The following is a 12825-nucleotide window of genomic DNA, read 5'->3' as shown; positions in this document are numbered from 1 at the left end:
AGCACTGACACTTTTTTTTTCCAACTCACAATGTCACTATACAAGCACTGTGACTATTAATACGCTACGGACGTCATGTGCAGCCAAAAGAAGTCACGTTTTTCGGGTCAATTATCCATAATATATACACAACCTACGCTTACTTGTTCATTTTAGGAATGCATTTTCAATTGTAGTGTACCTAGGGAGCACGCCTTGACGACTACACATGACAGAATTGCAAGGCTACTCAGCATATCATTCGTTGTGTTTTCTGTTGTGAAATAAATTAGATGACCAATTCCAACAAAGGCATGAGGCATGGGCGCAGCGGCATATAGTCGTCGGAGCACAGACATATGTCAGAAAAAGCACCCCCATACACTAAAAATGCTCTTTGCCTTGTGAGACATTCTACATAAACTTGCAAGAGGAATCAATCTCAACGCAACCCTCATTCATTTCCAGCATCTTATCTGCGTTTTTGCAGCCAGTATCATTCAGCCCTTGTCTCACATCGAACAAGCTTTAAACACCAGGTTTCTCATGGAACACATTTACAATGCAAGACTGCATGAAAGAAACCATCCTGAATACCCGCCTGAGTAGCATGTCTGTGATCACCTAGTACTCAAGGGAGACAAGGAAGTTGCACATCATCAAACTGGAAGAAGGTTACTCGACCGGAATTGACGATGGCAACCATCACTGGAACACCATGATTCTGACTTTTTAAAACTTCCAGAACATCCATATCAGGAACAGCATGGCTACACAAACAATCAAAAGAAAGCTAAGAGATTAGATATTAAACGCGGGCACACACGCAAAGCATTCACTCCAGTTTTTAAAAAACAAGCAGCAAAGACTAATTTTTACCTTGATATGCACAAGCTGAAATCTGGAGTGCCCGGATGAGTCTTCTTAAAATTGCAGTTTGGTGGAAACACATCAAAGATCAGCGAAAGAGCTCTAGCTGAAGTATCAAAACCTCTCAGTGAAGTATCACTCTGACAAGGGGTAGTGTTTTGAGAGGAAAGCCTTTCACAAATGCTCTCCTTGTAGTCTAATGCTGTGTTGATAAGAGGTTCAATACAGCTACTTGCATGGGCACAGCATTCATCCCTGATTGCTAGCTTGGTGACGTGGCTGGGAAGCTCGTCTTTAAACTCTTGAGGTAAGTTTTTTGGAACCCTTGATTTGGGTAAAGAATTTGACCATAGAACATTATGTCTACGAATAATATATCCTAGGGTCTTGAGCTCTATGTAGACCTTGAAAGCCTCCCAGGTGCATCCATAAGTTCCCATCATGATTTTGGAGTATATGTCCATTATATTCATGAAAGAATCTCCATCTACAACAGTCAAAGCCTCCCTCTGCAACATGTACCTGTGCCAAGATGAGAACCATGAATTTAAACAAAAAGATACTTTTGCATGATGTCAGAGTACAATAAAAGGCAGTATAGATTTGCCAAGATAAGGGAATCCTCGTCCCTTTCATTTTTGCAAACCACATTTTCCGTCTTCATATTAAAAACTTGTATGTGATTGAACAATGAAACTAATACCATCAGTTAACGAAGAAAGAAGGCTGATCCTCTACATTGGTACTTCAGCCACTTTGAAGCAAAATAATGATGCTTGTCAAACAGTCCACACTTCGACAAGAGCCTCATCAATCATTAAAAGCAGCATCCGTTCACTAAACATGCTTATTCAAAAAAGCATTTAACGGAAAGCTCCAAACAAATAACAGAGAGGAGATGTAGAGGTATCGCAAGATAACTATTGTAATCTATAAAAAGAGAGGTATTAAAGGTGCAGGTCTCACACACACACACACACCTTTTTTTGGGGGGTAAATCTGTTTTGATTAATATACAAGTGGGAAACCTCAAAATGAGGAAAACCCACTAGAAAGATCAGATACGAAGGGAGGAACACAAAAGTGTTCCGTAATGTGAAAGCTCTAAAAGCAAACATAGAAGAGCTGTAAGATGTCCAAGGATATGTCCCCAACATCAAAGCCGAAATGTGAAGATTGCCTAAGCGAAATCTTGAACGAAGGAAAAGGATCCGCCTCCTTCTGATGGAACATGCAAAAAGGATCCGCCTCCTATTGTTGGAACATGCAAAAATTGCGTTGGCGCCACAAAGACCACAGTAAAGAAAGGCGCACATAGGCAGATATGTCAAGGAAAGCCTTGGTGTCACGAGGACGTGGCAACTGTTAACTATGTCACGAGGACGTGGCAACTACTAACCTTAGTTGTTGGTTTCTTTCCAATGATTTTTGTTTTATTTTTGAGACCCTCTTTTTGAAGTTGCAAATGGTCGGACATTGTATGGCCAATATGAACGGTAGTTTCACCCGCAAACGGGAAGTTGGTCGGCACTGGAATTCGTATAGTAAGAGGATGTCTAGGCTCGGTTCAAGATCATGTAGGTCCCCCTGTCGCACTTAGCAAGTTGGTGGTAATTTGACTTAGATAAATATCTTTACTACTTTTCTAACCTTGGCATAATTATCACGGCCTCTTTACCCTATAATATATACTAGGAAGTGAACTCAATAAAGGCACAATGCCAAGGTGGGGTCATCAAAGGAAAGTACCCGACAGTTGGGCAACATTGCATTTTTGGATGCGGTCCCAGTGGGGATAGATGGTCAAAAGACCAGTGGGAGCTCAAGAAGCATCTCCTAAAATTTAGGGAACTGCTATTTTGGGCCACGAAATCCGTTCGCGTCATTACCTCCGGAATGACAAGTCGAACATTTTAGAACTCTACTACAAAGTCAACTCGGCAACCGGTTGGGAGATTTTTAAGCGGGAAGCCCCCAAAATGGGAAAATGCTTGTAAATGTGCCAAGTGGCACTTTCACGTGCACTTTCCTCATGCAGAACAAGGAGCGCTCGATTTCTAGCTGAGAGGGGCCTCATTTTCAAGCTGTCACAGGTTAAGAGCTATTGACTGCAAGCTTTCCCTCTCATGTACAGTGTGGTGCAAGAAGTCATGTCCTGCACACCTCACACTGCTCTCTCTCTTCCCTACGTGCAGTAATGTGATGCCCCACAAGAGGGCTCTTCATTTGACTCATGTACAGCTGTGTGGTTACATGCGTTTTTGCTGAGGCAAGAGCCTCTCTGAGCAGGAATAGGAGTAGCTAACTACTGCTCCAAAAGCAAGCACCGATGAGGGTGATAACCTCACCGTACAGGTGCGTTTTCAGTTCTGGTTATGGGCTGAATTTTGACTGTTTTTCAGCCATACATAAACATCGGGAGCAGTGCCGTGCTGTTAGAGGACAGTTCAAGGACTGTTTAGGGCTGAAAACAGGGCAAAAACCAGTAAATACAGCGTGCTGAATTTACTGTTTTTGGGCAGAAATCAGAGGGCTTATGTTAGTGGAGGCGAGTTCCAACAGGGGAATTGGTTTCGAGTAAGTTTTGGGGCTGTTATGCTACCAAAATTTTGCCGGAACAGGTGGTAACTAGCTGGATACATGTAAAGAATTCTCTTCTTGTAATTTACCCTCTTAAAGTATAAAGAAATATCGAAAGGGGCGACACTTTTGGGGCCTACAGGTTGTTGGCGTCTACTTGGAGCATTCTAGCTTTCGAGCCGTGTGTGCTTAAATGTTAATTCCCGTCGCAGGTTACCTTTCAAAAATGCTCTCTGTGTGTGTCTAAAGTATAGAATTTCCGGTGAAAGCCAAAGTCTACCGCCCTGCAGGCCGGTTTCATGGTTCCGTTGCCGGGACAGAATCACTTTTTCCTCAAGAAGTGAGCCTCGGTTGTTTTATGTAAAGACACAGTACAGAAATGCGGGATTACACTATGGCCGACAAAGGGAAGGGCATTATGGAAGAGGGTTCCTCTTCGAAGGACAGTCAGGAAATTCGTATGGTGTTTGAGATTGGTGAGAGTTCATGACCACGACTGTCTGTAACTCCTGTTGATGTGAATGTTCCTCCAGTACAAGGCTTTATGACTGGGCAACTTGAGAATGATGCATTCAGGACTCAGCTAGTTGCCGCGGTGAATGCGTTTTCACAACTCGTGCAGAACCCAAGGTTTATGGAGTTCTTGCAAGCGCCACCAATGCCACAGCAAAATAGGCAACCTACACCGCGAACAGAGCTTGTTGAGGCTCAAGCCCAAGTACTTCATGCGCCCCAATAGGATAGGGAGCACTCGCATGTTGCGGAGTCAGGGGCTCCAAAGCAATTTCCTCTCGTCCTTGAACAAGTGGTTAGAACGCCTGTTTTACAGGCTATGCCAGTTCAGCCCGCCACCTTTTAGAGACCGTATGTTGTCTTTAATGGACAGGGAACTGGTTACCAAGCAATGCATCCAGTTTTTCCACCACCCACGGTACATCCTGGGTATTTCGGGGGTGGATCTGTGTTCCAGAGTATGGCTGGTTATGCGCTTGGAAGCCAACCGTACATGCTAGGAACAGTGTTTGGGGGTATGCAAGGCATGATGCCAACCCCATGTATGGTAGCATCGGCATGCAGCAAGGTTTTTAGAGCAACCAGAACCAGTTTGGGGTCCGGGTCATTTTGGCATGGCTGGTTTTTCTAAACAGCAGCCAAATATGGCACCTATGACGCAAAGTGTCAATGGCCAAGACGCGCCGATGATTCCTACTACAGTGCCCATGTTGCAGACAATTCCTTATGACAATTTGGGGGCACTGGAAAAGCCGAAATCTTACAAAGAAGGTGGTGCAGCAATAAAGTTTAGCACTTCAACAACTTCGAGGATAAGGCAAAGGCTCTTACTTTCCTCCAGTAGTTTGATACAGCTTATGCAGGAGGGAATTTTACAGAGGCCTCTAAGGTCAAGAAAGATGCCACTTTCTTGAAGGACAATGCGCTTACATGGTGGACGACATTGTTAATGCAAGGACAAGCACCCGCCACTTGGATCTACTTCAAACAAATGTTTGCATTTGTTTGGCTGTCAAATGAATTTGAAGCCGACATCATGACAGAGTGGCACCGGCTCACTGCGGCTACTTGCAAGAGCTTACAGGAGTACAATCGGAGGTTTTGCAAAGCATTACTCTCAGTAACCTCCTAGATATTTGTGCCATTGACAGAGCAGATAGAGAAGTATCGTTGTGGGCTGCCTAAAGGGCTTCGGGACTTTTGTACCAAGAACAGAGTGGCTACCCTCACCCAGCTCATGGAAGTTACTAACATTGGTCTTGCCTTGTTGAAAGGAGAGGACAGTGGGTTTCCGAGCAACAAAAAAGCAGGGCAGCCGAAGAAAAATTCAGCAAAGAAGCCCTTTGTGAAAACGGCTTCTGAGGCGTCACAGGGGTCAGAAAAGGCCAACAAGGATAAGGATTCAGCCGGGACTTCTGGAGCGCAGGCAAAGAAACAAAAAAGGAAGCCATTTGTGTGTAAGTCACTCGAGGAAAAGAAGGTCTTAATGGCTGAAAACAAATGCTTTATATGTGGAGCAGCATGGTCACTTTGCTACAAATTGTCCCCAAAGGAAAAGACCAGCTGACTTAGACGATAAAGAGGACCAGAAAGGCAAGAAGCCTAAACCAACGGTAGGTTTGGTGCCAGATATGGTGGGTGACACCCAATACAGATGCCAACGAGTTATACAGAGCATGGGATAAAGTTAGAGATCAGACGGCACTCATCTTCTTTGATCCAGGTGCCAAAGCAAACTTTATCTCACCAGAGTTAGCTATGAAGCTGGGCATCAGAGCTGAAGAGATGGTGTACAAGGCAAAGGCAGGGTTGGCATGCCTTGGCCACTCAGAGTGTGCTACTCCCATTATTGGAAAGTTGCGTCTGCATATTCAGTCATATGTAGACACAGAAGAAATTTATATCATGCCATTGCAAGGGTGCGACGGGCTACTTGGAATTCCGTGGATGTTCAGAGTACATGAATGCTGGATGCCTTCGGCAAGACGATCACCCTTCAACATAGGGGCAAAACTCATGTTTTGGATGTAAAGCTTAAAGGGGAGTCTGTCCCTATTGTATCTGCTTCGGCTATCACTTCTGTAATAAAGAATTATCTTTCTATGTACTTGATTTTTTCACGTGATGTCTCAGATAATTGTCAGTTAAATTTATCTGTGTTAGATAAAGATAGGTCAGCATTTTTGCAAGAGTATAGTGACTGTTTTTCTGATTCATTAACGTCGCAATTGCCGCCAAAGAGATCTGAGGACCATCGGATAGATATGGTGCCAGGGTGTAGCCCACCAGATAGACCTCCCTACAGGGTTAGTGCGGCGCAGCAGAAAGAGATTATGGGCGAGGTTGAGGAGTTATTAGAGAAAGGGCTGATTCAGCCTAGTTCTTCACCCTTTTGCTCCCCAATGCTCCTAGTACAGAAAAAGGATGGCTCATGGCGCATGTGTATTGATTACCGTGCGTTGAATAAGAATACCATCAAGAATAGGTTTCCTATTCCAAGGATTGATGATATTCTCGATCGTTTAGAGGGTGCTGCAATTTTCAGCAGGATAGGCCTTAAGAGTGGATACCATCAAATTCGTATAAGGCCAAAGGATGTGCACAGGACTGCGCTTAGAACGACATTTGGTCTTTATGAGTTTCTAGTGATGCCGTTTGGGCTAACAAATGCTCCTGCCACGTTCAATAGAATGATAGACCAGATTTTTCGCTCGCATCAACAGTTTGTTGGGACATTCTTCGATGACATGATAGTCCGTTTGAAGAATGAAGAGGAACATAGGCGTCACTTGACCATTGTGCTCGAAGAGCTGTGCAGTCACAGGCTACTTGTCAATCCTACGAAAAGTGAATTCTTCCTGGAAGAAATCCACTTTCTTGGCCACATAGTCTCAAAGGATGGTGTCAGAATGGATCCTGCAAAGGTCGAAGCTATTAAGACATGGCCAGACTTGAAGACTGTGCACGATGTCAGAAGCTTCTTGGGATTGTGTTCCTACTATAGAAGGTTTATCAGGAATTTTGCAGAGATAGCATCACCTCTTCACGATCACCTCTCCACACTTTGCAAAAGAAAGAGGTAACTTTCAGATGGACCCAAAAAGAGATTTCAGCTTTTAGTCTCTTAAAGGAAAAATTGACTTCAGATCTAGTAATTGTTTTGCCAGATCTCAAGAAGTTTTTGTGGTCCAGTGTGACGCGTGTGGCAGTAGCATCGGAGCAGTGCTAATGCAAGGCGGACGGATAGTAGCTTATGAAAGCCAAATTTTGCAAGGGCCAAAGAATACTATGCAAGTCTATGAGAAAGAGCTCTTGGCCGTGATTCATGTGCTTTCTAGTTGGAAGCGCTACCTCTTACGTGCTGATTTTGTTGTCCAAACAGACCATCAGACCTTGCGATACTTCTTGACACAATCAAAGCTATCCGAAAAGCATATGCGATGGGTAAACATTCTTTCTATGTTCCACTCCCAAATTATGCAAGAAGAATGTTGTGGCTCATGCGTTATCAAGAAAGCCACAAATTTCAGCGGTGTCAATTCCTTATCATCATGAGCTTGATGACATGAAGGAACAGTATGCTACTGATGAAGATTTTACAAGGAGTTTTAACCAGTTGCAAGAGGGACAGCATTATGGGCACTACCTCCTCAGAGATGGTTTTATGATGATGCATGGCAGACTTTGTGTCACTAGGCCATTGCGACATAAGGTCATGGTAGAAAGTCATGTCCCACCATATGCAGGGCATCGTGGTATTGTTGCGACACTTAAAACGGTAGATACATTCTTCTATTGGCCTACCTTGAGGAGAGATGTGGATGCCTTTGTGCGAGCATGCGTGATTTGTCAAAAGGTCAAGTTTGACAAGCAAAAGGCACCAGGGTTGTTACAACCACTGCCGATTCCGGATAAGCCATGGGAAAGCATTGCTATGGATTTTATCTTTGATCTTCCAAGAACGCCAACAAGGAATGATGGTATATGGACCATTATCTGCAGGTTCAGTAAGCAGGCCCATTTTATCCCATTTAGGAAGAAGATAAAATCTGATCAAATGGCACGCTTATTCATGTATAATGTGTTTAAGCACCATGGTATCCCACAATCGATTGTCAGTGATCGTGGACAAGTTTGTTTTGAAGAGGATTGTTTGAGAACATGGACACTACGCTCAAGTTCTCGTCTTCATTTCATCCACAAACTGCTGGAGAGTCAGAAGAGGCTAATTCTTGGATCTGCTGAAATGCTGTGTGTCAAATAATAAGAGCAAGTGGGAAGAGTATTTTCCTATGCTTGAGTATGCGTACAACAATACGGTGCATTCGTCCACTGGCAAGGCACCTTTTGAGATTGTTGAAGGCGGAAAAAAGGTTCCTCCCATTTTGCATACAAAGGACAAGATCGTTGAGGCAGATCGATATGTTGAGAACATGGATGAAATGTACAAAAAAATTAAAATTGCCTTGGAGAAGACTCAAGCAAAGGAGAAAAAGGCTGCTGATCGTCACCGTCCTGAATTGCTATTATCACCTGGTGATTGGGTTCTATTAAGGTTCGAAAAGGCAAGGTTAAAAAAGACGAAGAGCAAGGAATGGGTGTTTCCTAAGCTCAGTATGCGTTACAATGGGCCTTTTGAAGTACTTGACAAGATCAACGATGTGGCTTATAGGCTGAAATTGTCTGATGCGTGGAAGATTCATAATGCGTTTCATGTGAGTCTTCTAAGACCCTTCATGGGTGATGTGCCAGAAGATATGCCAGATGAGGATCAGCCAGAAGTTGAGGAACTTGATGAGATCCTGGTACCTGAGCAAGTTTTGGCACATAAGGACAGAAAAGTTAAAGGACAGGTTGCAAGACGCTATTTGATGAAGTTCAAGAATTATCCACCTATGGATGCAAAGTGGACGGAAGCACATGAAGTGTCAGAGTCACCAAATGTATTGCAGCTTTACCTTGAAGCCTTTGGGTTACAGCATACTTATGCCCCAACTCAACGTGTGCAAAGTAGGGGTAATGATAGAGCTAGCACATCAAATGTACATATGAATTCAGTGTAATAGATGGAAATGACAAAAGTATGAAAGCCTCATTAAGTCATTTGTATCTATGTGTTACGACCTTTTCTTGCGGATACATGCGATGATAAAAGAGTGTTGTTAGGTGCAGCGGAATGAATGTTGTATTTTCTCAAGATTAGTGATCATTACTGCTCAAGGTTCCTTTTAGTTCTTATGGAAAGAGAGAGCTTTCCGTTTGGTGGAGAGTGCTATGATCACGAACAAAGTGAGTGGATCAAGTGCGTGCAAGTGAATGAGACTGAGAGAAGGAGAGAGAAGAGATACGACACCCGAGAGGTTGTAAAACCCTCCTCCAAAGGCCCCACTCTCGTCGGCGAGAGTGGTCTATTCTTTGATTGCACAAAGGTGTACAATGCGTATGCAATGGACTATGCAACTTGGTCTATGCCGATGACGACGACGGTGACGACGACGATGGCTGAAATCTCAGATCTTCTAATCGCTGAATTTCGGGACTTTCGGTGGCTGAAAATGACTGTTTTGGCTGCGTTTTCTTGGCTGAAAAATGAGGTTTCTTAGGGCTGAAAACTGATGGTCTTTACGGGCTGAATCTGTTGCACTCTACCCTACCTACTTTTGTAGGAAAGTCACTTAAAAATAATAAGTGAAATACCAATAAATAGGAAAATAGGCTAAATGCACTGGAAAATTCCCCTAACTAATGCTAATGGATTCTGATGGGAATTCCGATGATCATGCTGTGTGCAACCGGAGGATATGCATCTATGCTAAGTGACTGGTCATGCACGGTCTACGAATAGACTCACAAAAGTGCCAGATCACTGCTAATCTAAACTTGACTGAACTGATTGAACCTTGCTGTGGTGTAGCTAGGGTTGGAATGTGTCACGTGACATCCCCTCCTTTTCAAAGTGAGGTACTGGTACCGAACTGTATGGATTCGAGGGAGATCGCCAACAGCATCCGGAATCCTGGAAGGGACTCTTCGCCAGCCCACTCTGATGTGTGGGTCGTGCGGTACTTGAACTACATAAAGGTCTGCAACGCTTGCTTCTTTGGGCCGCGCCGAAAGCGACTCAAAGTCTTCTGAATCTCCTTTCTTGCTTCAACTTCGTCGAGTATCCTACTTCTTTCGTCTTCAAGAATCTCCATGGCTGAAAATTCCTGAAACCAACTCCAACACAAAACCATGAACATACCCATTCCATGTAAAGTGAAGGAAAAAAATCTTGTCTTCTCTAAAGACTGTGCATGCAATGTAGATGAACAATTAGACGGAGTGACAACCCGTTCATCAAACACATGCAAACAATGAGATCGAATCTTTTCTGTTTGATCGAAATCAATCAACTGTGGCAAATCACAATGGAAATGCCCATGCTTGGTGCTCATACAATCATGTGATCTTTCGGAACCTGTGTCATGCCAAGGAAGAGACATGGAATGTGACTTCCTTACAAACATACTTTTCAGCTTTTCATGAAAAATCCGCATACATTCGTGCTCATCCATGAGAGAAACGTGCTCAACATACAATATGTCATGCCTAGGAAAAGGGATCACATAACGATGCTGACTAAAATACAGGAAACCTTCACGAATGAAACACTCAAACAATGCTTGCGTATCAATCATGTGAACACATAATACTTCTTGTGATGGTTCTTTGGACCAAGGCTCGAGAGCCAAGATCGCTTCTTCGGGATCTATCGAATCTTCTTGTGGGGGTTCTTTGGACCTCGACCCGAAAGCCAAGATCGGTTCTTCGTGATTGATCGAATCTACAACGAGGTTAGCTTCGCTAGAAAAAGCATCAACTAACACATCATCCTTGTGAGCAATCACATCATCTTCATGCAACTCATCATGCTTGTGAGAAATCACATCTTGATCATGCAAATCATCATGCTTGTCATTGGCATCCAAATCATCATGCTTAGCAATATCATTCAAATCATCATGCTTATCTTTGTTATCCAAATCATCATGCTTGTCATTCAAATCATCATGCTTATCTTTGTCATCCAAATCATCATGCTTCACACAATCATGCAAATCCTGTGTGTCATGCTTTGGAGAATAAGAGACTGAGAGAGTCTTCTTTTCCCGATCTTGTTGCATCTGTACCTGTATTCGAGAAAAGAGTCGCAACATCTCTTGCATTCTTGCTTTGGTCTCGCGATCAAATCTTGCTGCTATGGCTGCCCTTCTTTCTTGGTACTTACGCTCGATGGCTGCCATATCTTCTTCGTAGGCTTTTCTGTCTGCTTCTCTTTCTTATTCCAACTCCTCCATAGGAGTTAGTGCAATCTTTGTCGTAGATGGTGAAGGGGGAGGGTCGGAAAAACCTCCTGGTGTGGAAAATTCTTCTTCGCCTCTCTCATGCTCATCACCTCCAAGCGAAGTATCCATTCCGCTTCGAGTGATGACCATTCTGAAGTCGTGGGTTCTTGGGGGTCTTGGGTTCTTAAGTTCACGAGGAACTTGGGTTCTTGGGGGTCTTGGGTTCTTAAGTTCACGAGGAACTTGGGTTCTTGAGGTCCTTGACTCGTGAGAATCTTGGGTTCTTGAGATTCTTGAGGTATTCATTCACTTGCACACACAATATCCACTCACTTTGTTCGTGATCATAGCACTCTCCATAAGACGGAAAGCTCTCTCTTTCCCTAAGAACTAAAAGGAACCTTGAGCAATAAAGATCACTAATCTTGAGAAAATACAACATTCATTCCGCTGCACCTAACATTGGTTGAGGTCCTTGACTCGTGAGAATCTTGGGTTCTTGAGGTTCTTGAGGTATTCTTTCGCTTGCAAATCGCGTTGGAGAAGGATCTTCTCTTCACCCGAGTTCTACTCTTTTCTGCGGGCGCACCCCTTGGCGGCCTTGCGCTCACACCAAGGTTGCTTTTTCCCACCTCACGTCGATTGGCCGGCCGCTAAGTGCACGGTCCGCTCTCAATGAGTGAAAAGAGACACAAGGGGAGGCTGGACAAGCCCTTCTTTCTTGGGATTCCTGTCACTCTTCAACAAAACACGATTAGGAATCACCACACCCAAGTAAACTTGGGTTCGTGCAATCGCAACAAGCAAAAAATAATTATTGTGGTTCTTGTGGTTCTTTCCTTGAGTAATGCAGAACACTTCCAAAGCTCTGATACCAATGTTAGGTGCAGCGGAATGAATGTTGTATTTTCTCAAGATTAGTGATCTTTACTGCTCAAGGTTCCTTTTAGTTCTTATGGAAAGAGAGAGCTTTCCGTCTGGTGGAGAGTGCTATGATCACGAACGAAGTGAGTGGATCTAGTGCGTGCAAGTGAATGAGACTGAGAGAAGGAGAGAGAAGAGATACGACACCCTAGAGGTTGTAAAACCCTCCTCTAAAGGCCCCACTCTCGTCGGCGAGAGTGGTCTATTCTTTGATTGCACAAAGGTGTACAATGCGTATGCAATGGACTATGCAACTTGGTCTATGCCGATGACGACGACGGTGACGACGACGATGGCTGAAATCTCAGATCTTCTAATCGCTGAATTTCGGGACTGTTTCGATGGCTGAAAATGACTGTTTTGGCTGCGTTTTCTTGGCTGAAAAATGAGGTTTCTTAGGGCTGAAAACTGATGGTCTTTACGGGCTGAATCTGCTGCACTTTACCCTACCTACTTTTGTAGGAAAGTCACTTAAAAATAATAAGTGAAATACCAATAAATAGGAAAATAGGCTAAATGCACTGGAAAATTCCCCTAACTGATGCTAATGGATTCTGATGGGAATTCCAATGATCATGCTGTGTGCAACCGGAGGATATGCATCTATGCTAAGTGACTGGTCATGCACGGT

The 12825-nt window shown here is 43.7% G+C and overlaps 1 protein-coding gene across 1 annotated transcript in view; it reads right to left on the bottom strand.

Annotated features, from left to right (window-relative positions):
* Positions 1-209: 209 nt before the first annotated feature.
* Positions 210-12825, bottom strand: part of LOC147450094 (uncharacterized) — a 65534-nt gene continuing 52918 nt past the window's right edge. Inside the window, exons 3-4 of the mRNA XM_086519423.1 lie at positions 859-1371; positions 210-749 (exon numbers count right to left, since the gene is read on the bottom strand). Coding sequence (XP_086375549.1) covers positions 611-749; positions 859-1371 — 652 coding nt within the window. The 3' untranslated portion in view covers positions 210-610. The remainder of the gene's footprint in view (positions 750-858; positions 1372-12825) is intronic.

The sequence above is a fragment of the Adiantum capillus-veneris genome, chromosome 9 (assembly GCF_014529385.1).
Source record: "Adiantum capillus-veneris isolate H3 chromosome 9, ASM1452938v2, whole genome shotgun sequence".
Classification (NCBI taxonomy): domain Eukaryota; kingdom Viridiplantae; phylum Streptophyta; class Polypodiopsida; order Polypodiales; family Pteridaceae; genus Adiantum; species Adiantum capillus-veneris.
This window is presented reverse-complemented; position numbering and strand designations above follow the sequence as displayed.